General features: G+C 43.5%; 1 protein-coding gene across 4 annotated transcripts in view; it reads left to right on the top strand.

The window, feature by feature from the left end:
* Window positions 1–2,844: 2,844 nt before the first annotated feature.
* Window positions 2,845–26,521, top strand: part of ZNF451 (zinc finger protein 451) — a 90,661-nt gene continuing 66,984 nt past the window's right edge. For 2 of the 4 annotated variants that reach the window (XM_061397776.1, XM_061397777.1), the window contains exons 1-3: window positions 2,873–3,412; window positions 3,775–3,858; window positions 11,568–11,648. In XM_061397776.1, coding sequence (XP_061253760.1) covers window positions 3,392–3,412; window positions 3,775–3,858; window positions 11,568–11,648 — 186 coding nt within the window. In that variant the 5' untranslated portion in view covers window positions 2,873–3,391. Of the gene's footprint in view, window positions 3,413–3,774; window positions 3,859–11,567; window positions 11,649–13,070; window positions 23,442–26,521 lie in introns of those variants that run through there. The other 2 variants (XM_061397779.1, XM_061397778.1) reach the window with 2 other exon arrangements.

Below are 26,521 nucleotides of genomic sequence, written 5' to 3'. Positions count from 1 at the left end.
AGTCTGCAAAAATTTTCTAGGGGTCTGTCAGATGAAATTCAAGGAGCACTTCTCATGTTGAGTCAAATTATTACTACTATATACTCACTGGCAAAACCAAAGGAAACCAAATCCTTGCCAGCCAAACAGAAGCCACAAAGCAAAAAAAAAAAAAAAAAAAAGCAAAACTCAAATAGCCCAAGGCTTAAATTGGCTTCCAAGTCCCCCTAAGCCTGTGGCCTTAGTCCAAGTGGCACCTTACAAACAGGATGAAAAAAATCCTCCAAAGGGAACATAAGGTTCGCCAGACAGACAAGGTCAAGTGGCCTCAGAGTGTATGCCGGAGGACTTACCAAAGTGCTGGCAGAGGTGTCATGACATCCAAAATGCTACTTTTCTCCTTCCTCAGAATATTTTCTCAGCAGGAAGTCAGGACTGTTGTGGGCAGGAGAGGGGGATGTCCTCAAGGGAAAGGTAGCTTTGGCAGCTGCTAGGGAAGCCTCTCTCCTATCTTCCATCCCTGCCCCTATACACCAACTACCAAAATGGAAGTCTGGATATGATTGGGAGATGGCCCTGTGGTGGGGGAATGCCTGGCCATTTGGCCTCCAGAGGCATCTCCCAACCACCCTCTGTCCAACCCCCCCCACCCCCACCCGCCCCATCTCCAGAGGCTGGCTTGGAGAAAAACTCAGTCTAATCAAGCCTAGCAGCCCCACAGGGCCACCTGCCCACCAGTCAATCCCAGACGAGCCCCCAAAATTCTGTTGCCAGAACTCAGCCTCTGTTCACTGGTGCCAAAGAGAAACATAGAGAGTTTTGGGTGCAGTAGAAAAGGGTAGCTTTTATTGCTTTGCCAGGCAAAAGGGGCCACAGTGAGCTAAGGCCCTCAAGACTGTGTTGAACCATCCTTCCCCCGCCCCACCGTGGGAGAGGTAGTGAGAAGTTTCAGTGTTTAAGGAGAAGGAAGTGATCAGCTCAAGGACAGTTCTTGGATTGGTTGGCACCAAGGTGAAGTTTCAAGCATCTCCAATTTTGTTTCAACCAGCTCACGATCTATGTTCTTGTGGTCAGCAATTTTTATCTGGGGGTGGGGGGTGCTGCTTCCTGTAAAAACAATCTAGGAATATGTGTCAGGTCTTTATATCCTTCAGGGAACTGGGAGTTTGGTAACTGTGCTATGTGGCAGAATTATAGTCTAAATTGTTACCAGTTCCTTAGCCCAACAGCTATTCTTTGTTTCTACATCTTCACATTTCCCAATCACTAACTCTTGAGTCAGCATTTTGCTTCAAAAGGCAAGGACACAGGGGTTTGTACAGTTTCAAGGGTAGGGGTGAGTCCAGAGGTCAGGCTGGAGGGGTGGCTTAGGTGTTTTGCCCACCCAAGTGGTGCTGTGTGCAGGGGGCATGTACAGTATCCTGCTTTTGCTCTGGGCTCTTCAGAAGTAACAGTTGAATTTCTTGGTCTCCTTTGTTCAGAATTTGCCCTACCTGTGCTTGCATTTTTAGTCCCATTTAGTTTCTCTGTATTCTGTTGCTATAAGAGAAGCACGTCGAGCTGCAAGCACTGCAGCACTGCAACAAAGGGTCCCAGCCTGTCCCATTCTTATGTTGGTAAAAGTGAAACTGTTGGTGGCTCAGTTCCTTCTGTCAGACTCTTTGTGACCTCATTGACTTAGCCAGCTAAGCTCTTCTATCCACTGGAATTCTCCAAACAAGAATACTGGGGTGGGTAGCCATCCCCTCCTCCTGGGGATCTTCAGAACCCAGGGATGGAACCCAGGTATCCTGCATTGCAGGCAGGTTCTTTAAGTTCTGAGCCAAGTACATGCCAAAGTTTAACCATTCCATTCCCAGTCAATAGACATTTAGATGTTTTCCAATTTCTGCTGTTACAAATTTGTGGTAAATAAATTTTGCGTGACGGTTTTCCTACAGATTAAATTATGTCCTCACGATAAATCCTTGCAATGAAAAGGATTTAAGAGTTATGGTCATACTTGGGCTCTTGTTTTCCAAATTTTACCCATTAACTCCTACCTACAGTTAAAGTAAATTTTCCACTGAACTCTCAGAAGCACGTTAGAAGAATTCTAAATATAAGTTTTGCATAGACATTTAAAAATTTTAGAAATATTTACTTCACATACAACTTTTGGGAAACACAGCAAGCAGGTCTCTCATTTTCAACTTGCTTCTACAAATTCTCAAACTTACGATGTATAAAAGCAATTGAACTCATAAAGTCATGGTGGAAATGTGGGAAGTACAGAATTAAGCAATAATTACTGCCTGTAACAGGTAACAGATGTTGGGCATGCATGCAGACAGGCAACAAAAGCGTCTAAGAATTTTCCAACTTAAACTCTTTTCAAAACCTTCGAGTAGGTATTTTTGGTAAGGCAGTAAGTGAAAAAAATGAGAACACATATCTGAACATAAGTGGACTATTTTACAGGTTTTTTTGAGTGTGAACACTGGAAAACAGTCAACTATTCTATTTCACTAACCTACTACCTGAGAACATCTTTAAAAGTTCGATATAGTATCACTGGTCTAGGGCCCAAAAATACAGTTGGCTGGACCTCGGGTCCTAGACGTACTGAATCAGGGTTCTCCAGCCTTGCCAGGTTTCTTCAGGTCAACCCTAGCCTTCCTCCTCAGGTGCGTCAATACAGGCTCTGAGTGGCGGCTGACATGGCGAACAGGTGAGCAGGGTAAGACTGCCTCAGATTTCTATTCTGATCTTCAGCTCAGTTCAGTTTAGAGATTCTGATCTTAGTCTTCAGCTAAACAGCCAGATTTCCGACCCGTCGAAGAAAAAAGCACTAATAAATTAGTGCTGCATTAACACTCAGCCTTGAAGGTTAAGATTTATCAGTGAGCTTCGCTTCCACAACACAGAACCCACGCCTACGCCCTCCTCTCCATCCTCGTCCCCCTCCTTCCCTGTGAAACAGGACGCAGCCAGTCCTCCGCCCGGCGAGCGACAGTGACGTCAACCTCAAGAAGCGCAGGAGGGGTCTTTTCCCCTCCAAGGGTTAGGGTCTTTTCCCCGCGCTGTTCCAATGCCTCTTTGGGAGGTTTCGGTGTGGGCGAAACTACAGTTCCCAGCAGCCCTTGCGTCGGGGGAGTTGGCCCGAACTACAGTTCCCAATGGTCTTTGCGGCGGGGGCGGGAAGCCTGGGCGGCGCGAGGGAGGCTGGGGGCCGCGGGCCTAGCGGGCTGCTCTTCCCGGGAAGCGGCGTGCATCCCTTTACGCCCGCGGCGTCGGTGGCTCGGCGGCGTAGTCGGCGGCTCAGCGGTCACGCGGCGGCGGGTCACGGCGGCGCGGGGCTGACGGCCGGCCGGGCGGGGGAGGCGGCCGCGGAGACCGCAGCGCGGGTGCCGGCAGGCGGGCGGTCGCGGAGATGGGAGACCCAGGGTCTGAGGTGAGTCGCGGGCTGGGCCGGGTGTGCTGCAGGCTCAGAGGGTGCGGACTGGGCCTGGGGGCCTATGACCCGGGATCCGGAGCCTGGGGGCCCAGGGGCGTGGGCCTGGGCCGGGGGCAACAATGGCCGCCCGGCCCGGCCCCGGGGCCGCGGCTGGGCCCGGGCGCGGCGCGGGTTCCGAGGCCCGTTGGCCCCGTGGGCAGGCTTCCTTCCTCGGGAGAAGGGGCCGGCGGGGGCCTGCGGTCCCGGGACTGGGGCTCCGGGCGGTCTCCTCGAGATCTCTGCCTTTTCATTCCCTTTGGAAAAATCGCCTCCTGCGAGCCGTGGCTGTCTGGATAACCGTGTTTTGGCTTATTTTATAGATAATAGAATGTATTCCTCCAGCTGGGCCTGAGGCGTCCGAGTCAACCGTGGAGGAAAACGAAGATGACATCCAGTTTGTGAGTGTAAGTAGCAGCGGTATTTGGGGTTTTCCGAGTCAGAGATTGTGCGGGACAAGCCGCGATGTGATTTCCCCTCGCCTGTTCACTCATCGTCCAGCAAACGTGTGGACGTCTCATACCGACTGGACACTTTGGAGCAGGTCACAGGAGCAGGTATCAGACTGGACAGTGTGGAGCAGGACACAGGAGTGGGTATCAGAGTGGACACCGTGGAGTAGGGCACAGGAGTGGGTATCAGAGTGGACACCGTGGAGCAGGCACAGGAGTGGGTATCAGAGTGGACACCATGGAGCAGGACACAGGAGCGGGTATCAGAATGGACACCGTGGAGCAGGGCACAGGAGCGGGTATCAGAGTGGACACCGTGGAGCAGGGCACAGGAGCGGGTATCAGTGGACACCGTGGACCAGGGCACAGGAGTGGGTATCAGAGTGGACACCGTGGACCAGGTCACAGGAGTGGGTATCAGAGTGGACACCGTGCAGCAGGACACAGGAGTAGAGCGTTTGCCCAGAGAGAGGTCTCGGCCGCCCCCTTAGCCATCCCAGAGACTGTGGCCTGTGGGCCTGTTGAACCCTGGATCATGCCTCCCCCTCTCCTTTGTACATGGAGCCGCTGGTGTGCACAGGGTTCTGGTCTCCTAAGACTGTGTTTGAATTGAGACCAGAGTAACTTCTGCAAGATGGCCCCCAGGTTAGGGAGAAGGGGCGGCTAGTGAGGGGGAAGGAGGCGGGCTGCAGGAGGTCAGCATCAGAGCCTGTGTGTCTCTGTAGAGTGGGGGCAGGTGCCCTGAAGACCTCACTGAGCTCTGAGGTCACCCTGTTACATCACAGTCCCGCAGGCCAGGTTCACAGTGAGGGGCCTGCATCACAGGAGCATCCTGTATCTTTCTGTGTTTATCCCCTTCTGACAGAGTTTTCAAGCATGAGGGAGGGGAAGTGTGCAGAATCCTGCTCCCCGCTGCAGACCTATGGAATCAGGATTTGTAGGTAGGGCCCAGGAATCCTCATGTTGTTGCAGGGGTATAGGAAGCTCTGAACACAGTTAGAAAAACATTGGTTGCAATAACCGAAGGAGGTGCTGTGATATATTTGGGGATAATTTCCACCTCAGACTGTTAAAATTTTATAAAGATTCTGCTTAAAGTAATATTTTAGTATCCTCGTTAGCTGGAGAATTGTACTGTAAAGGATTCTTTTTGAATTCTGCACTTAGTTGAAGTTTTGTTATTGAAGGTGTATAATCTTTCTTTTGGAGAAGGAAATGGCAACCCACTCTAGTGTTCTTGCCTGGAGAATCCCATGGACAGAGGAGCCTGGCAGGCCATGGTCCATAGGGCTGCAGAGTCGGACATGTCTGAAGGGACTAAGCATGCATACACGCAGTCTTTCTTTAATTCCCTGTCGGATGTGTATTTGTGTATTTTGGTTCTTGGACAGTTTTAGTTTTCAAAGATTGGTTATTAAACAGTGTCCTCTATGTACCCCAACATTAGACCATTGTGATGATCTGTTGTGCTGTGTTTCAATGAGTTTGTTTAGAAATCTTTCACAAGATCTTTTCTTGGCTTTTTTTGCCTTTGCCCCTCTATGTGGTATGCTGTCCTTTTCCTTTTAAATTTTTTAAGTTTTGGGGGATGGTGGTAGAAGAAATTGAACTCTGAAGTTTGTTTGGCTCTTTAGGATAAATGTTTCAGGTTCTCCCTGAATATGGCAAAATTTATGAATGGAGAATATTTACTTTGGCATTTTGTGGAAATTAAAGAGGGACACACTTCTTCATGAACTATAGGGCTTACTTTGAGAGTCACAGATGGACTCTACAAAAATAAGATTTAAATATATATATATATATATATATGTACTTTGTGGAATGGAGAATTGTATTGTAGCTTGTTAGTACCTAATATAAGCTTCTGTTACTCTGAAGTTGAATATTCTTTTAAGTATTACTTTAAATGTAGAGGATCTGTTTTATCTTTGTATCCAGAATAGAAAATACACAACCAATGTAATTGTGTTCAACTTGATCCATTTTGTATTCATCTCTCTTTCCAAATATAAGTTCAAAGGTTTGCTAGTTCCAAATGGATAAGTGACTTACATGTATTAATGCAATTACAGTACCAGAAGAAACCTATTACAAACATTCCTTCTGCCTTTTTGGTGATAAAACTTCAGTGACAATAAAAACACATTAGAAACAGAATCTTTTACTTCACTCTGTAACCCAGTCTATATTTGACAGCTCTGGGTATTGCTTGTTCAATAAAGATAATGACTAGTTCTGTGCTTAAGATTTTTCAGATACAAAAAGCACACTGTGATGTTTCTTCTTGATTTACTCTGGGTTAGATTTATTAGTTCATTCTTTGTCTAACTCTCCCATCTTTAATCCGTGTGTGTCCACCTAGTGGTACGGTAGTCTTTGTGTGGTTTGGAAAATGCAGAGTTCAAAACTAAACTTAGCATGCTGAAGGAAAGGAAGGCTGTAGATGTGGAGATGCAAAAATGAGCCCTTTCATTTAAATTTTATTGAAATACACATACAGAGAATTGCACAGTTCGTAACTTTACCCTCTGATTTTTTTTCAGAGCCAGCACACCTGTGTAAACAGCGCTTAACTCAGGAGACGGAATGTTATCATAAGGTGGTGGTTTAGTCGCTAAGTTGTGTCCGACTCTTGGACTCTTGCTACCCCGCTGACAGTAGCCTGCCAGGCTCTTCTGTCTGTGGGATTCTCTAGACAGGACTACTGGAGTGGGTTGCCATTTCCTTCTCCAGGGGGTCTTCCCGACCCAGGGATCAAACCCCAGTCTCCTGCATTGCAGGCAGATTCTTTACCAACTGAGCTATGAGGGAAGCCCAGATGTTACCATACACACTTTTCATTTAGGTTTTTTGCTCTAATTTTCTAAGTTAGTGATATTTCCTTTCCCTTTTTCAGCCATCATCTTTATTCTCTGCATCCTTTGAAACTGCGGATATGTTAGTTAATTTACTCCCAGAGAACCGTGTTAACTTAGGGCTAATGACATGATCTTTCACAGATAAGAGATATACTTTAGATAAGAAGGTATCAGAACTGCTGAGGCAGCCTGTTATAATGTTGGTAACAGCACGTGAGGTTTAGGCTTCAGTCAAGATGATTGGTGTAGTGTGGAATCATTGAACATGTGGAAATAGGGAAGAAAATCCAGGTATATTTTCATAAATTATTTCAAGGGGTTTTGGACAAATAGGGTGGTTTTTGGCTGAGTGTCTTGGGGTTGTAACTAGCTCAATAAATGTTTGAGCTCATAATATGTTAAGTCCTGAATAAAGTACTTTAGAGCTGCAGAGATTAGCTGTAAATAAATCCTGCTCATAAGTGTCAGTGTTTCAGTGTGAGAGATGAGATAGGGAGGAGGACTTTGTAAATAGTTGTAGGAGAGAGTTCTTTTATAAAAAGTACATGGTGCAAAAAAAAAAAAAGTACATGTGCTATAAAAAAAGACATGATTTTCGGTTTGTTACTTTTGCACAGGGAGCATTTTGTGTTTATATGTGTTTAAAAGGGTAGTTTGAGAAGAAACAAGTCATCAAAATGAGAAAACAATTATGCTTAGTTCTGGAGGATACGTTTTTTGTTTTTGTTTTTTAAATGGAAGAGGAGCAGTTGGGACAGATAGTATAGATTTTGAATTGTGGACTAAATTTGAATTAAAGTAGGCATTTGGGAATCATTTGAAATGTTTGAATCAGGCAGGACTGTAGAAGTTCCTTATGTCTGGAACTTTTCTTTGTGTGGGAAAATATATCAATTATTTAGGGTTTCAGATTAGATTTTTGCATCTGTGCTCAAATTCATGTTGTTTGTTTTAGACTGAAGTAGACTATCTGCCTTTTCTGTAGACTGTATTTTAGTATATTGACGTTACTTTTCAGTTAGTAGGTAATTGGTGTTGGCATTGTATGAGAATCAGTTTTCTAATAACAAGATGAAAGCTCTTTTGGAGAAGGAAACGGCAGCCCACTCCAGTATTCTTGCCTGGGAAATCCTATGGGCAGAGGAGTCTGGTGGGCTACAGTCAGGGGGTTGCAAAAGAGTTGGATAGGACTTAGCGACTAACCAGCAACATCATCTCATAGAGGTACAAAATTAAAGAAATAGAAAACAAAGATGAAAGCTTTTTATTTCTTTAAAAATGTTGTTTAAACCTTAGAATATTAAACCGTGTTCCTCAGAACAGAAGCTGTTTTGCTTCTGCCTGTGCTCCTGCCCCTAAATTGTTTGGCCTTGGAATAGAATTCTTTGACTTTGTTACTGATATGGAGGGAAAGAGTTGATAGATGGAACAAATTTAAGAAAAAAAAATACCTTGTGATCGGAGAACCACATGCGTTTATACTTTTTGATATAAGCAGCCAGTGTAAACATAATAAATTACCTTTTCTTAATACTTGTATTATAAACATTACTGTTTGGGGAGAATTAATAACTTATCTTTTGGTCAGTTTTATGAGTTATTCAGAGTTGGGAACAAGAGCAGATAGTCTTTTTGCTCATATTAAAGGAGACAGTAGCTTATCTTATAAGCTTAGGACATAAGTATTGATTTAAAAGTAGTGTGTATACTTTGGACTGGCTCAGAGTTGGTGTGGCCACACAGCCAGCGTTGTGATTACAGAACCAGGGGGCCTCACTTAGTTTTCTCCTTTGTTACATGGCATAAAAGCCAAGGAGTGGGGGATTGAATGGAACAGTGTACATGGAAAGTTTAGCACCATTGCCTGAATGGGGCTCAGTGACAGATGTTCCCGACTAGAGTGAAATAAATGGAGGGCCAAAGGATTTTGATTCCTTAGGTTCATTATGATGGAAGCTTGTCCATATCCACTGTAAAAATTAGCTGTAGTGTAGAGTGTTTGTAAGTAGTATTTTCCTTTGGGATAGTTACCTTCTGTTTCTTCTGCTCAGCCTCTTCCTTTTGGGGTCTGAAACACATGTTGTCTTCTTCTACCTGTCTGTCACTTATAACTCTGTAACACGCTTTGAGTAAATGAATAAATGACCCCTGCTTTTTCTCATTTATGGGCCTCAATCCTGATTGTTTTATTCTGCTGGGAATCCTAAGTCGTTGTCGTTGAGTAGTTCAGGAGTGGGCTTGTGTCAGTGTTGTGGCTGACCCCAGTGGGGCATTTCTGCTGCTCTGATCTCTCCTTATTCCTGCCTTTCCTTCTGTTTCTGCAGCTACTTTTTCATCATTTGTGACCATTGTCCTGATGGTGGTGTTTTCTGCCTGTCCCATTGTGCTCTGTGCCCTGTTAGCCTGTCATCTCCCTTTTTTCTCTACCTGCTTTCCCTTCGTGGAAGCTCTGCCCCAGCCTCTGTGTGTTCCTGGTTTCTGGTAGCTCAGGGACTTTCTTGGTGTGCTGTCTCAGTAGGCATGTAATAAAGTTCCTAATGTACATTTCTTGAGGAGAGCAAGCTATTATAGTTTTTCTCCTCCACTACCTTCTTGACTTGACTGTTTGACTTTGACAGTCTTATGACAAGTGGCAGGTTTGGGTCTTAAAGTAGGTGATCCACCTCTGTGATCCCACAGAGGAGAATATTCTTCTTACCCTCTTTTTTTAAATGTCCATTTTTACAGTTTAGGCAGAAATCCTGATTACTTTATCATGTGACCCTTGCCCAGTTTTGCTGTCTGGTTTTATCTTAGCGGCTGAATCACCCCTCTGTGGGCTTCCCTTGTGGCTCAGTTGGTAAGGAATCTGCCTGCAATATGGGAGACCTGGATTCGATCTCTGGGTTGGGAAGATCCCCTGGAGAAGGGAAAGGCTACCCACTCCAGTGTTCTGGCCTGGAGAATTCCATGGACTGGATAGTGCTTGGGGTTGCAAAGACTGGATACAACTGAGCAACTTTTCACTTTCACTTTCACCCCACCTGCAGGGAAAGCATTTTCCTGCTTGGGGAGGGATGGAAGCTGGCAGAGAAGCAAGCTGTCTGTAGGACTGGATGCCATGTCTCAGAGAGAGGATCTTTACCTAGATGTTATCCTCTGTCTCCTGACCCCAGGTCTTTTTCTGTTAGTTTTTCAACTGAACATATCACTTTGGCTTCCCAACAGCCATCTTTCCCAACCTGAGAAATCTTTCCCCAGCCCTAATCTCCCCTGTGCTCCTTTCTCTTTTTTCAACATAGACTTTTTGAAAGAATAATCACTCTTGGCCTTTACTCCTCATTTTCCGCTTAATGTTGTAGTCTGACTTGTATGCTCATTACTTTCTTGAAAGTTGCTCTCTCAAAGACATTTTAAAATCTCCTTGTTGCTAAATTCTGTGGCTTTTTTTTTTGGTGCTCAGTATTTTTGGCCACATTTGCATTGATACCTTTTCATTGAGGTTTTCTCTATCTTTAGGTTCTTTGGATTTGTGCATTCCTGATTCTCATAGATCTCTGATTACTTAGCTCTTCTTAAATCTTAAAATTCCATCATTTCCTCAAGAACCTCCTCGAATTTCTTCTTTGTCCTCTTTGCCCTCCTTGGTAATATCATAGTTCCAGTTTAGTTCTAGAGTTAATAATTTTCTAGGGGAGCAGCTTTCCAGTCTGCATTTGCAGTAATGTTCCTGTACCCAGACTACAGGCCTGCATTTCCAGCTGTCTGCCAGTTGCCTCTGTCTGCCAGTTGTACATCAACCCATTATGGCCAGAAGAATGCCAGCCTTCCATCTCCATATTCCAGATGTATACCTTTTATGTGACTATTGTGTAGTCATTCAAGCTTGAAATCTTAGAGATAGCTCTGACTTCTTGTTATTGTTTGACTTCTGTTTTTTATAGTTGATTATTTTTTGGTGTTTGTTTCCATCTCACCTTTGTATCCTTTTGTATATGCACCATGAAAGTGAAAGTGTAATCACTCAGTCATGTCCAACTCTTTGCGAGCCCGTGGACTGTAGCCTGCTAGGCTCCTCTGTCCATGTAGTTCTCTAGACAAGAATACTGGAGTGGGTTGCCATTTCCTTCTCCAAGGGTTCTTCCCGACCCAGGGATTGAACCTGGATCTCTTGCATTGTGGGCAGATTCTTTACAGTCTGAAAAAAAAAGCCCTTCCGTTATTTTTGCCATCTCTGCTATTTAGTTTTGCATTGTTATGTGTGGACTGATAAATTATCCTGCTCCTGCTTTTCTTGCTGCCATACTTCTCTGTGTGATTGATGTTATTCCTATCTTAGTATTTACTGATTGCCTTTTGCCTACAGAATAAGATCTAGACTTTTAAGTTTCATGTTCAAGACTTGGTCTATGGTAGAGTCAGAGTGGATGGAAAGAAAAGATGAAGGAGAGCCAGGTTTGATGCACGACTGCAGAATACAGCCCAGCTTCTAGTCAGAGATCCCCATCTCATCTGAAAAGCATTGGCTTAGAGTGTCTGTGTTCTTGCAGCACCGTTCCCGTGTTACTAATCCTCTCCCCAAGGAGTCGGCATAGTCCCAATACCCTTCGTGGCTTGGGCTCTTTCAGGTTTTATCATTTATTAGTCATGGACTCTGAGCATTTCCCTCTGCATTTGTTCTGATTATTTTGTAGCACCCATAAGGTTTCCTCTTCAGAAGAGTTCTCACCAGTCAGTCCCAACATCAACAAAAAGGATTGCCTTAAATGCTAATTTAGCTTGAGTAGCTTTGCATGGTTTGTTAGTTTGTTCGTTCTTTTCTAGGAAGGACCGTTGAGGCCTGTTCTGGAATACATTGACCTGGTCAGCAGTGATGATGATGAGCCCAGCACCTCTCAACGTGAGGTGAGTACATTTAACTTGGGTTTCTTCGCTTTTCATAGTTCAGAGATGTCCTCTAAAGGAAGTCATCAAGTCAATGTTTAGGCGCTGTTGTGCTCTAGGAAACGGCCCATTTCTGTTGGAATAGCCCTGAGAGGTAGTGCAGGGAGTCCTTAGCCTGGAAGTTCTGCTTCTAGCTTTGTTCCTCTACTTTGAGCGAGGATGTGAAAGTATTACATGACACAGGAGTGTCCTAAGCCTTGAAGGTGGTATCTGATGAAAGGGAAATGGAATAAAACTGCAATATTTTTGGCGCCCTTTTCCTTTCCTGTCTTTCCTCAGATGCCCTATAGAACTGGATCCCTTTCTTCCAGAACCACGTGGCCACAGAAAATTTATTCTGTTTGGAAGAAAGGCTGTGAGAAGTTCCTTTAGAAATGGATTGTGGGGAAGGCTGCTGGGTCATTTAGGCATCGTCCCTCTAACCGCCTCTCCCCCTCATATTTGGGGTTCTCTCTGAACTGTGGTTTTTTGGTTGTGTGTTTGACCCTTAAACAAATCCTTCCCTTATTCTGAGAACCAAAGTAACTGAGCCGTTTTATCAGTCTTGTCTTGCTTTTTTTTTGTCTTAGCCCGAATTTCTATTACTGGACTGTTTTCTTGATGGATTAGAGGACTCCTGGCTGTGTGTTCAGGGTGGCCTATGATATACAAGGGATTGGGACTGGGACTTACAATCAAAATACCTAGGTTTTAGTTCCCGCTTAGCTCCTTATTATTTTGTGAATTTGGATCAGTAGCCTTTCAACTTCGGTTTCTTTATCACATAAGAATAATAACCTACCTCACAGGGTTGTTGTGAGGATGCAATAAGGTTACAAAGCTCCTGAAAACTACAAACTGTAGAGGAGAACTGCCCACCTGGAAAATTTTGTTATTTATGGTCAGTGAATGAGAATTTTTAAAGGGACCTAAAAGTGTCTCTGCAATGGGGGACTTTTAGAAATATTTTTTTTTTCTCTTCAGTGGAACTTTTCCATGTTCTCTCTGCCATTATTAACTTCTGCTTATTGTCTTACACATGTTCAATGGGATTTTTAAAAAAACTATTTTCATCAGCAGTCTTGTTACCTCTTATTCTAACATGGAAATAAGCAGCAGGCTAGGATGGCGCCCCTTGAACTGGGCTTGTTTTTGCTCTTTTTTCATAGAGTGCCAGGTTAACGCCAGTAGTTGGTATTGGGCTTTTGGGGTAATGAAACTTGTGGATTTGACTTCTGTGATCCCCTTGCTGACCTGAAGTGGATTGTGTGTTTCATTGTTAATTATAATAATTTAAAAAGTTGAGTTCTACTTACTGGACATGCATCTCTGCACTTGAAAGTTAACATATTAAAAGCATATTTTCTTTCTTCCTTGGTTCTCTTGTTCACGTGGATAACCCAGAGAATGCCTGAGTCTAAGGCGCCATCCTCAGAGAGTCGTCGCCCAGAAATGTGCTCTGGCTGCAGGGCTCCTCCTCCCAGTGGAGACAGCAGCTCCTCCTCTGGGCGCTGCGCCAGCAGTCCTCAAAGGATGGTTTCTCACCCTTCTTCCGTTGAGAACCCATTGGAGACCCAGAGAAATGATCACAGTAATTCAGATATTAAGATCTCTGAGACAGAGACACTTGAGCCATCACAGAATTACCAGAGTCTGCCTCCATCTCCACTCCTGGTGCCCCAAGAGTCTATGGCCTCCTCAGAGGTCAAGGAGGGTTTGCCCGTAGAGTCTCCAGCTTCCCAGCACGGGCGGGATGCCCTCCTGTATCTCCAGACACAGGTGGCTGAGATGTCCCGAGTGATACGTGACCTGCAGTCCAGGAGCTGCTTCCGATTTCATCATTCCCGCACAGGTGAGGCCTCCTCGGTTCCTTGGGACATCTCCACCTCCAGAGAAGAACAGATATCCGCAGTCGAAGAAGAGGCTGAGTGCAAGTCCCCCTCGGCCGACGACAAAGGGCAGCCAGCTGACCCGAGTCAGTCCAGCTTCACAGGGCTGTTGAAAAGAATGGAACAGAGAGGTGTTATCAAGAGAGTCACCTTACAGTCAGAAGCAGAACCGTGTGAGGGGAAGCCTGACTGTGTGACCTCCAAGAAGCGCTTGGTCCCTCCGTTGCATCCTCTTCTGAGAATTGCCACCGCGGAGGTTTTCAAAGACCCTGCTGATTGCCATCCCTCTTCTTTCATGGGACACAGGGTGTATCCTGTGGCTAAGGACACCTCTCCTTTCCAGCCAAATCCCCCAGCAGGGGGCCCCATTGTCGAAGCGCTAGAGCACAGCAGGAGAGGAGGCACCACGTCACCCCTGGATTCCACCTCAAAGGAGATGGAGGTCATGGGCTGCAGGTTCTACCATGCTGCTTCCATCGCAGCCCGAGCTGCCAGCTACATGGCCTACATGACGCAGTATCAGCGTAAACTCTGGGAAGACATGGAGGACCTGGTCCATGACCCCGAGTTTGATCGTGGAAAGGCAAGATGTATCATATCTGATGGCATGGATGCAGGCCTCTGGCAGCTGTGTACTACCAGGGACATAATGGACTCTGTGGTCAGAGTTATGGCGATGGCAATAGACTACAGAAGGCAGGCGTGGCTTCGGCTCACATCCCTCACGAAGAAGACCCAGGAGAAAATCTCACACTTGCCCTTTGATGGTACTTGCCTCTTTGGACAAGATGTGAATGCTGTTGTTGCAGAAGAAAACAGTGTGAAAGAAAACGACTATAAAGACCACAGTAAATACTATAACCAGCATCGATGCTTCTACAGTCACGACCAGAAAGCACATTACCACAGTCGCGGGTACTCCCGAGGGGACTGGTACAGACCTCGCAACCACCCCTATAGACACAGAAAAAGGGCAGACTCTCCGGAACGCCATGGGTACAAGAATTAGTGACCCATTCACGGTCTGCAGTGCAGCCACGCACAATGCCCCCTCCCCCACAGGACACTGAATACGTGTTTGGGATGATCACAGCTGACATTGAGTTCTAGACTTTGGGAATGAAGTAGATAATACAGAGACTCGTGCTTTCTTGGCCAAGTGAGCAGTAGAGACTTTTGAGTTGGATTGAACAAAGGTTACGCATTATTTCTAGTCCAAGATAAGTCTAGAGGTGGGTCCTCAGGAATCCAAATCCTTTTATGATTAAGGAAAAATATAAAGATTTCTTCCCCCTCAGAAAACTCTCACTGATAAACTGATGGCGAGCAGGTTTTGGATCTGGAAATAACCTATTATCTCTAACACCAGAGGCAGATCATTCATTTTTAGGTCATCAGTGCTTCCTTGTTTAGGCTTCCATTTGTCAGATCGTCACAAAACATCTTTTTGTCCACAGAACGACAAATGTGTTTTAATCTCTCTGTATCAGGGTGATCAGCTCACCAAGTGTCCATACTACTGTCAGTCTCTGTAAGACTTCAGAATCAGTCTTGAAGCTATATGTCAAGAACTGGAATTCAAATCAAAATTTGCCAAATCCAGTCCCTGCCAGTGGTGTGGCTGGATATTCTAGATGGGCTGTGAACACCAGCTGGAAGAAGACTTTCCTGTGATATCTCTGTGGAAACTTTCACAGTAACTGTCTTCACCACCCAGAGCTACACAGAATTAATTATCTGCAGTTGTCACTCCCAAGTCTGTCAAGCATCAACAAGCTGTGAGACCTGATCATGCTGTTCTTGCAGGATAATCTGGACATTTCACCAAGATGACCTTGACTGCTTTCTAAACTTTAAGCTTGATGATTCATCAAGCTCTAAAAACAAAAAAAGAGAGAGATTGCATATTAGTGCCCTGGAAATCAAGGATTTTACACCGTCTCGGCATGCAAAATCTGAACTCTTGAAAGAGCAAGAATTCCAAACATGCCTGATAGTCTGGTCCTCTGATTATAATAAATGGATGCTGTCAGTCTAGATTTTACTGAGAAATCTTTCAGATTCAGAGTGTAACTGTGGATGTAGTAAAAAGTACATTTCATACACTTCCCTTTCTAGATTCCATTAACGATTTCTTGAAGTCTGAAGTCAAGACTTCAGTGATGTGTTCTTGGTTTTTTCGTCCCTTAACCTAGTCACACTCTACCATGAGAGACAACTTACATTTTTGTTCCCAGCTCTTCGAGGTACTGTTTCTCCATCAGACTGGAACTGACAGCAGATACCTCAGCTAAACATCCTATAGTGTTTTTATCCTGAGGCAGTGGCTGTGTGGTGTCCCAGCCCTTAGACCCTTGTCTTCACAGCGTGACTTCAGAGATGGAGAAGATGCCAAATTGGAGGGGTCTGAATACATCATCCAGTATTATTTGCTTGGCCAAATAGAAAAAAATTTTATCAATAGACTGATAATTTTGTAATTTCTTGGTTTGTTAAGCATCTGCATTTTTTTCTGCTTCCCGTAGTATTTTGGGTCCACTGTTAGTGGACTCCAACACCGTTTCGCATTCATGTGGTTTCTGTTTCTTGCCTGCATAGTGGTGCCTGATGTTTTCCTGGTGTTCCACTTTTTAATGGCTTGTTGGAAGGCCATCCTCTCTCCTCGTCATAACCACCTTCAGCACACTTTTTGTCTGCTTTTTCTTCCTTTCCTTGTGTGTGCTGTAGCAGTCAAAGATGCATATATCCCTACTTGGAAGCTACTTTGTCAGATAATTTCAGGGATAATTTATAATTGATTCTGATTGTCGTATTGGTAGATGAAGCTTAAGTTGCAGTCTTGATAGTTTCCTCTTGGCAAATTTGGTCAGGGCATATTTAGAGTTAACATTTACCTTTAATTTTTCTGTACTTTTCACCAAGTTTTACTAACGCTGTTTGAGGCCCATGCTCAAAGAAGCTGTCCTTCAAACTGAACCCTAGAAGAGCACTGATAACTCGCTGAAAGAACCAAAAGCCTAAGAAATCACACGAAGATGATAATAGTTCACAATATTTGGCCCACTAGCTCAGCGGCCTCACGTGCCCTTGCCGTGACCTTCTAGTTTCTTCTGTGAAAGGATAGCCGTGGAAACTTGAGAGAGAGAAAGACCTTGACACTCCACGATGGCTGCCCGAGGTGTTCCCAGTTAGCTGAGGCTTCTTCACACTGCTCCCGCTTCTCCATTTCTCTCCATCCCTTCCCTGAATTAGGTGCTGGGTCACAAATTTGGTGATTTTTGAGAACTCTTCTTTTCCAAAATTTGAACTGGAATTAATGGTGCTTGAAGACCTGACTCTGAGACTGCTCTGGCATTTTCACCTAACCTGCTCTTCCTTTGAAACTTTTTACTTTTAATGGTGTTTAAAAAAGGACGCAGTGTAGAATTTACCATTGTAACCAGTTTAAGTGTACCTTGGAGTAGAGTTAGCTGTGTTCACTTCGGTGTATTCCTCCTTTCCTCACTGCTCATAGAGCAGCATTTCTTTTGTCTTCCTTCTGCGTTATGTTTGTTGCTCCATAGCAACAAGATAAGTAGCATTTCTTTCCCACTGTCTGATTGATATGCCCAAGGACCTCCATAGGTCTTCCCTAAAAATGAAAAAGTATTGAGAAATCATCCAGTTAGTGGTCAGGTAGCTGACTTCTGAAGTATGCGGCCATCTCGTGGGGATGGAGCAGAATGCAGTAGAGTGGGAGCAGGTTTAGTTGGAGGTGATGCGATTGACTGCAGAAGAAGCGATTGACCTGCTTTTTTATTATTGCTATTTTAAAGTCTTTCTCTGGCATACTTGAATGAAGATGATGTTATAAAACTAAAAATGGGGACTTGGTCTAGGGAAACAGCCGCAGTAGTATTTGGAACTCATAATTAGTCAGATAACAGGTTTTCAGGTCACGTCTGCCGTGTGCAAAGCCAAGATCCTCCATCAGGCCAGCCTCTGATGTTTGAACGTCGCTGGGTTTTCTAGGAGGCCTCGCGGTCATCACAGGTTGAGTGATGTGGTGTTCCTGAAAGGGATGCATCTAATGATCCTTCTTTAAAATGTCATTGTTTGACTAGATATAAAATGTATGTGGAAACTAAGATTTCTCGTGTTTACTGTGTGTACACAGAAATACTGTTTCCATTCATTGTTATATGAAGTGCCTTTTTGAATTTTACACTATTGTTTAAAACAACATTTTAATGTCTTGCATGTCGCTGGTGATATTTATGTGAATTCTGTATAGTGCTTTTTTTATCTTGTAGTTTATGCCTCATCTGTACAATTGCACTATCTAAGGGTACTCTCCTTCTGAATGTTACTTTATTTTCATTACAGCACTGTTGATGCATTTCAGAAGGACTTGTAGAGTATGTCCCCCCGCCTTTATTTAAATAACTTAGCAGTAGCTATTTTAGTTACTAGTGATTGGCTCAGTTTTCTGGGCATTGAGGCAGCTTTGTTTTCTGTCTCTAGGTTCTAGGTTTCTGATTGAAGCATTTGTCTTATGTCTAACCTTGTTCATAGCCATAGTAACACAGCTCATTTGTAAGTGGGTGTGTTGCTTGGTAATAAGAAACAAAGATATTTGGAAATTAAAGTATATTTGTTGACACTTTATCTTTTTTTTTCAGACTGTGTGACAGCTTATCAGTGTAATTGCATTTAAACTTATTATTATTATTTACTGTGTGACAGCTTCTTTATGTATTATTACATTTATTTACCTAGCCCTCAAAATAACATTTTGAGGAGAGCATAAACTCAGGCTACTTGGGTACTATTTAGTATATTACATTATGTTACATTACCATTATACTAATAATTTACTGAATGATGCCTAAGTGTCCTGATTGATAATGTCCTTAAAGGCCTGCTCCATCCAGGATAACCTCTCAGGTACTGTAAACAGGAGGTTGGAATCAGCACAGTCCAGAATCTCTTCTAGCTATAAACTTGGATACAGAGTTAAATGACATGGATGAACAAAGTTAAACGCCACATTCAGTATTCTTGAGGATACACTTAATTGACTGGGATTCTGGTGAAGGTTAGAAATTAAGGATTAGATCTTTGCAGAAATAGTTTAAAGACTGCAATAACTGAAAACTTTTTTTTTTAATGGCGTGAGGCATGTTTTGCCCAGACTTGCACTGTTCAGGTTTCCTTATCTTTTGAAATACGCCATTCTTAGTGGCTGGTCCTGTAATTGACTGTCAGATCTGTATGTCTCTCCTGCCTGTCATTACCCGCTTAGTTGTTTCTCCACATATAACTAGTTTTGTAAACTGTTAAAATATGTTGTGGAATTTCTCTTCCTGGATGAGTGCTGAGAATATTGTTTTATTAAGTCTTTTTTTCTTGTATTGATTAGTGGAGTGGTACTTTTGTATTACTTTTCTTTTCATCTGCTTGACTTTATAGGGATGAAAACCTTTTTTGTAGTAGTGTTCAGTGCCATTGAGATATTACTGGAGATTATTTGAGTTTCTCGTGTGATATATCAGGAAGTGATCACAGGCCAAACATGTATGTCGTTTTGATGTTAGCATCTCAGTTATTCTTTGTATTGATCTTTTCTTTCCCTTTATGTAAACCTCTTCTTAAAAGGATGTCTTATCTTCCTTAATCTCTTGATGTAGATTATATTTTTTATTCTGCCAATCTCTACTAACCAGGATTTTCATGTGGTTTTGTATGTTTAAATGCAATGCCTTCAGCATTATTTTAAGAGGTTTTCTAGTTCTCTCTTAAAAATGTCTTTTTCTTAAAAAAATAAAAGTAGCCAATTCAGTCTCATACTACTCGTTGGCTATTGAATTTCCTCAGTTTTTAATGCCTTCTTATTTCCTGATAGTACTATTTTCTCATTTCTGTATAGTCTTCACACGCATGTATTGCTATATGTAATTTGTGGTCAGTTGCATCTTTTCTCTCTTACCAGAAATTTTAAGTTCATCATCATGAACTTACAGCACTGCTGTCACATGTACTGTGTGTGTGTGTGTTGAGTCACTGAGTGTCCGACTCTGCAGCCCCATGGACTGTAGCCCGCCAGGCTCCTCTGTCCATGGGGATCCTCTGTCCAGGCTCCTCTGTCCGGGCCATTTCCTTCTCCAGGGGATCTTCCCAACGCATGGGTTAAACCCGAGACTCCTGCATTGGCGGGTGGATTCTTTACCACTGAACCACTAGGGAAGCCCTGACATATTTAATACCATATCTTAATCGGTTTTCTCTAGGTTGTAAACGCTTTACTGGTTTTGTCATGTTAACTGTCTATTTCAAATGATCTGTTGGATTTTCTGATGTCTTGTCAATTCAGTAAGAGTTCTCAGGTTGTCTGTAGTTTTTTTTAGGACTTTGGAGATCTCTCAAGTTGCATTGTGTTTTCTGATATTCCTGAGCAGTATGTTTCTTGGTAGAAGTGATTGTAAATGCATTGTATCTGGTAATTAAAAAAAATCCTTTGACTTTAAATGCTTCAAGTGTTATCTTATAGGTTCTGTTGGTGGTCCCTTTGTAAGAATTTCATAGCTATTTTTTCCCCATGAGCTATCCTGTGCTTTCTGTTTCCTTTCATTACCCATAAAAGTGGCTCTATCAAGCATTCAGTTTTAAGGGCTACAGTTAGACCTCTTGTTAACTCTTGCTTTTATCTGTAATGCCTGTGTTTCACACTTCCTTGACGTGCTAAAAGCGTTATGTCTGAGATCCATGTATCTATAGTGCTTTTATTTAGTGAGGCAACAGTGGTGTGGGTGATGGGGAAAAAGACATTTTCCAAGTCACTAAACACAGTTTAAAATTTTCAGTTCCATTAAAAAAAAACAGACATTTAATCACAATAAGCTTCTTGCTTTCAAGTGTGTAGCCCATTCCCTTCTGCCTTGGGTAGAACACAGATAATTTAGTCTCATTTAGATTATTAGCACAGCTGGATGTATGTTGCTTTGTCTAATGGCTTATAACAACTCCTGTTTTCTTTAACTTTTGACAAAAGTTGTATTTGACAGATGTTGGAAGCTCCTTGATAGTATTGGGTATAAAATGTTGTCTCCCTGCCTGGGAAGGAAGTAGAGGGGGGAACCTCCATCAGCAGAGCTTCTGTGTATCAGGCACTGTGCTGGCAGCGGGGACTCTTGAGGCAGAAATGCACCCTTATTTTGCAGATAAGGAAGTGGAACTGAACGTTAAACGATTTGCTCAGGTGGCGGAGCTGAGCTTCGAGTTTGCGCTCTGTTCTTAAAGTCTCCACTCAGCATTGTGCTCGGTGGCCTCTGTCTGTTTTTCAAGGTGCCGCTTAAAGTCTTAACCTCCCTGAGAAGCTAATTTGTCCAACAGCTAGCCTTCTCCTTCCCTGGATTTTGTGTTTATGGCTGTACTGTCATCCCTTATAACTTAATGTCTTCATTAAGTAATTCCTGGTTATTTCATTTACCTGATCAGAAACCTTGGTCATAGTGGACAGTCATGCTCACACTGAGGTTTTGCTGAGGTGGTTCTGGTTGTCTTCTGTTTCGTGGATTCCTTATTTGTATCCTGTTCATTGTCAGCACTGATCATCTCCGCCATGGTTCTTGATGCTGTTTTTTTTCTTTGTTGTACCTTTTTTATTTGTTATACTCATTTTATCTCAGATACGTACTTAAAAATTTTTAAAAACTGGTGTCTTGAGGATATTGGCTTAATGAAAGATGGTGGAATGATGTTAAGCACGTAGTGTTTGAATTCCAGAGACCTTGATGTGAATATTAGTAAGTCACTTATTCTCTGAGACTCAGTTTTCCTACTCTCAAATGAGATAATAATGCCTGGAAGTACTTTGGAAACGTCACAGCCTGATATAAATTGCCTTTCTTTAGTGGTTATACTGTTTTTGCCCACATTTATAGATTTCTCATAACCATGGGATGGTATTAATACAGATTCTCTTGAAGATGTATTTAATAGTATGTAATAGTTCATGTCGTCACATCGTGCTTCCCTCTTTATGGTTTTTTAAGGCTGAAATATTAAGCTGCATATTATACAAGTCCAACAGTGGATTAAGGTATTGAGAGATATATTTAAAGTAAAACAGTCTCTTAAGTGCAAGCTAAGAAATGCTCATAATCAACAACAAGAAAAAAATTAAAAAGAATGTAGAATGAAGAGCTAGGATGTGTACGTATATGTATACAATTTTTGATGGATGGTATTTTGTCTTTTTGTGTCTGTGATAGAAACAATCTTTTTATTTGTAAACATCTTCAAAACCTGTTATATGCAGGCAGACCCTGAGGAAGGTCTGTGGGTACTGTGAATTGGTAAGAAATGGTCTATTCTCTTCAGAAGAGAAGGAAATGCCAACACAATGTAGTTGTCCTGTTAGAGGAACGCCTGTGGTGAGACTGGGGCAAAAGAGGGCTGTCTGCAGGGCCCAGGGAAGCTTTTCTTTACCAGATGCTCGAGCTGAGGCTGGAATGTGACTAGAGAAGAGTGAGTGGGACCAGTGGAGGAGCAGGAGCCAGGCATCAGGTGAAGGCGCCAGTTGTGTGCACAGTGCGGGGCACACGGCGTCTCTGCTTTCAGAACCGCGGAGAACCGCCTTAATGGGCACAGTTGAGGAGATCGGGTTGAAGAAGGATAAATTCCCCATGAGAATGTATTGGTTCTTACGTGTTCAAAGTGTACTAAGATGTATGCTGCTGCTAAGTCACTTCAGTCGTGTCCGACTCTGTGCGACCCCATAGACGGCAGCCCACCAGGCTCCCCGTCCCTGGGATTCTCCAGGCAAGAACACTGGAGTGGGTTGCCATTTCCTTCTCCAGTGCATGAAAGTGAAAAGTGAAAGTGAAGTCGCTCAGTCGTGTCCGACTCTTTGCGACCCCATGGACTGCAGCCTACCAGGCTCCTCTGTCCATGGGATTCTCCAGGCAAGAGTACTGGAGTGGGGTGCCATTCCTATGGACATTTAATTCCTTTTATCCCTTAGACTGAGCCGAAGGAAGGCTCTCAGATAGTGCAGCAGTCACCCACGAGGTTCTGGCGCTGACCGCGAGCAGCGGCGGGGATGAGCCGGGAGCCACCCCCGGGGAGGCCGCCCCTTCCATGTAGGCCAGTGCCTGCAGGGCCAGCTGGGGGCCACAGTCCCCATGTGGCTCGCTCCCTGTGCCCTGGCCTGCAGATAACCTGAGGGTGCGCTTGGGGAGGGAGCGTACTTGTTCAGAATGTAGCTTCGCTGGCGGTTTGAAGCAGGGACTGCGCCTTGTGCCGGTGGCATCTCCAGCAGCACCTGGAGGACACTCTGTCAGCTTCCTTTTTGTCTTTTCCTCTGCTTTGGATTTCTTTCCCTGTTCTGGTTGCCCCTTTGACCTCTTCTCTCCTCTCCTCAGTTCTCCCTTTTCAGTACAGTGCCAGAGGTAGAGCAGTGGCCCTCAGGATTGAAGCATTCTTAACTCCCTTTTGCTTTGTTACAACTTCGTAGTAGGAGATGCTTAAAAATTCTCCTAAGTTCCGAGGTGGTTTTGGGGGGTTTGGGGGGTGGGTCCTGTATCAAAAGAGAATCAGTCATTCTTCCTGGGAGGGGAATTTTATAAATACAGATACTGGTGATTAACCAAAAGACAAGGTAGGAAGAAGCTTTTTGAACAGGTTTGTTAGTACGGCCTTCTTCACCGAGTAGTACTTTACAGAATATGGTGTATCTGTATGTGTGTTTTAAAACTTGTTCATATAAGGCGTATGTTCCATGTACTTTGTAAACAATAGTTTGGGGGTGGGAAGGAAGTTGCTTTGTACAACAGGATTGTTTCTTGGGTTTAAAGCTTTGCTGCTGGAGTTGGTAAATAAATATTGTACTGCTTTGCTGTGTTTATTTCTTCTGCTCTGTCTGTATTTGAATATAACATTCTTGAGAAAAATTGTTGCTTTTCAAGATGTTATTTGGGAGTATAGCTTCAGGTACAAGATAGGTACAAGGGGATTCTGGTAAACAGAACTTACTCTGGGGGTATAAAGCTCATGAGACCAAACCATGGACCCAAACTTTGAAGGACTGATCAGTGAGAAGCAGGCTTTGAAACTGGAGTTTGTGTGAAGTAAGGCATTGTTTCAGGAATTCTCTTCAGCCTGTTGAACTGAGAATGACTTGCCCTAATTCCTGATTAATGTGTTTCTGTTATGTTTGGGCAATAATGTAATGCAGTCATTGTACTTCTAGAGACGAAAAAAACCCAGAGGGAAAAAGTTAAATACAATTTACTAAGAAGATTATGTTCCTTTTAGAGACAAAATTTCCACCTGCTTTTGTGAAGGATAGATGTTAAACTTATATTTTTAAAAGGTAAAAAGTAGTGATTTAAACCAAATCCATTGCATTTCCCCTGGGGAAGGAAATGGCCGCCTACTCCAGTGTTCTTGCCTAGAGAATCCTGTGGAGAGGAGCCTGGTGGGCTGCTGTCCATAGTGTCGCACAGAGTAAGACACGACTGAAACGATGCATGCATTGCATTTCCAAACAGAAGGTTGAAATCTTCAACACTTTTTGTTGTTCACTACGTTAACAGTTTTATTGCATATTCTGACGTAGAAATATTTGAAAACAGTTTAGAAAAGGAAAAAGTCCCTCTAGACAGAAATAAATACTGTTAACATTTTAATTTTTAGCTTTCTAGATTTGGTTGCTTCTAAGTATTTTTACCAAAAATAGGATCATTTTCATTTTAAAACAAATACAAGTGATAAGAAAGACATTGAAACATGTATGTTAGAGCTTCCAGGGAAAGGTGGGATTTTTGTGCTGTGTCATTCGCCTGTTTAATGATTTTGCAGTTCATATAGCAGGTCACAGTTTCATAGCAACGCTAGAAATTTTAAGTTCCCAGGAAATTTTTGTTAGCTCGTTAAACTGATTAGTATATGAAAGTATTAATTTCTTTGGTAAAATTTTTGCCTAAATAGTGGAATTCTCATTGGACATGATTCCTGATGATCTTTTATGAGCTAAGTTCATAAAAGTTATGAGTTCATAGTCAGAACTGATTTCAAGTTCAGCTGAACTGATTTCAAGTTTGAAGCAGTGTATTCATCTGTAGCAAAAAGAAAGATCAGGACAGTGTAGCTAGTTTTTCACAAGGTTAAGTTTATTCATTAAGGAAACTTCTGAGGGAGGTTTTGAAGTATTAGCTTGAATATGTGTCTTAATTCTTATGAAATAAAGACACAAATTGATACTGGTTCCCTTTTGAAAACACCCTTACTTGATAAAATGTGCTCAGTACTGTCCAACTCTTTGTGACCGCATAGACTGTAGCTTACCAAGCTCCTCTGTCCATGGAATTTTTTAGGCAAGAATACTGGAGAGGATTACCATTTCCTCCTCCAGGGTACCTTCCCGGCCCAGGGACCACCCTGTGTCTCTTTGCACCTCCTGCACTGACAGGCAGCCCCTTTACCACTGTGGCACCTGGGAAGCTCCCGTACTCTGTTAGCCAGAAGAGAGAGGAGGGATGTGGCAGAATGAGGGACCCCGCCGTCAGGCTTTGCTCCCTCCCTTGCCCCTGCCCGAGTTAGGAGACCCACCACTGAACCCCACTACTGCAGATCAGATGTCAGGAGAAAGCCCTCTTCCTGTCCTGCCCAGGCTGTATGTTTTTAGACTTGGAATTTTGATGGTAACTACCAAACTCCATTAAAAGATAAACATTATCTTCTAGAGCAGAAGAATTCTTGCTTACTGTCTCCTGTATAGGTTTATCTTTTGTGGATATGTGCACTCAGATTTAACCAGTATCCTTAGTCTGCTGCCATTTCTAGGACACAACTCAGATTTGCTTTGTGTGTGAGAGGTCTCCTAGCGTCCGGGGTGAGCGTCGACAGGCTGCAGGGGCAGGCCACGGGAACCTGGCTTCCGAGGCTCTGCAGCAGTCTCTTCCTTCCTCAGTGTGGCCCTCATTCTGTAACCTTCCAGCTCCTCCACGGATTTGTATGTCAGACTGTGTCACTGGAATCATACCTCTGGTTCTCACTTTTAGTTTAAAAAATTGTTTCATAGGGACTAACTAGAATCTGCTTTTTCTGGTGTTGAAACTTTCTTCTTAATTCTGTTAGGACCCTACACAGCTTCCCTAGTGGGACGGGGTGGGTATGGAAGAAAAACTGACTCAGATGTAAGGTGTTGACAAACAGGGACTTTCCTGGTGGTCCAGTGGTTAAGATGCCCCGCCAGCACTTCAGGGGCACTGGTTCAATCCCTAGAAACAGATCCTGTGTGCCATGTGGGACAGCCAAAAATATATATATTTATATATAAGCATATAGAGACCCTCCCTCCCCAGTATATTTCATAGGACTTTTCTTTCCTGTGCATCTCCCCCCAAATAACACAATGGATACACTTTCTTGCTGATAATTTGCTATCATTGTGGACTCTAATGTTACTGTGTGCTGCTGCTAAGTCGCTTCAGTCGTGTCCGACTCTGCGACGCTATAGATGGCAGCCCACCAGGCTCCCCCGTCCCTAGGATTCTCCAGGCAAGAACATTGGAGTGGGTTGCCATTTCCTTCTCCAATGCATGAAAGTGAAAAGTGAAAGTGAGGTCGCTCAGTCGTGTCCGACTCTTAGTAACCCCATGGACTGCAGCCCACCAGCCTCCTCCGTCCATGAGATTTTCCAGGCAAGAGTACTGGAGTGGGTTGCCATTGCCTTCTCCAATGTTACTCTGTAGTAGTATTTAATATAGAAGTTAATCCAGGGTAACCACAGCAAGTGCTTCAAGAAAGATGACCCAGAATCTACAGCTGGGAATAACTTTCTGAATGAAACATGAAGCACATTGTTCTTACCAGAGCCAGTTCCATTTCTAGTTTGAGAAGTTTCATATCTGAAAGCCTGACCTTTCTTAGAAAAATCTCCAAGGGCCTAAACACTTCTTTAGACTATAGGATTTTGCGGAG

Source organism: Bos javanicus, chromosome 23, assembly GCF_032452875.1.
Source record: "Bos javanicus breed banteng chromosome 23, ARS-OSU_banteng_1.0, whole genome shotgun sequence".
NCBI lineage: Eukaryota > Metazoa > Chordata > Mammalia > Artiodactyla > Bovidae > Bos > Bos javanicus.
The sequence above is the reverse complement of the archived record's forward strand: the minus strand, read 5'-3'. Positions and strand labels throughout refer to the sequence as shown.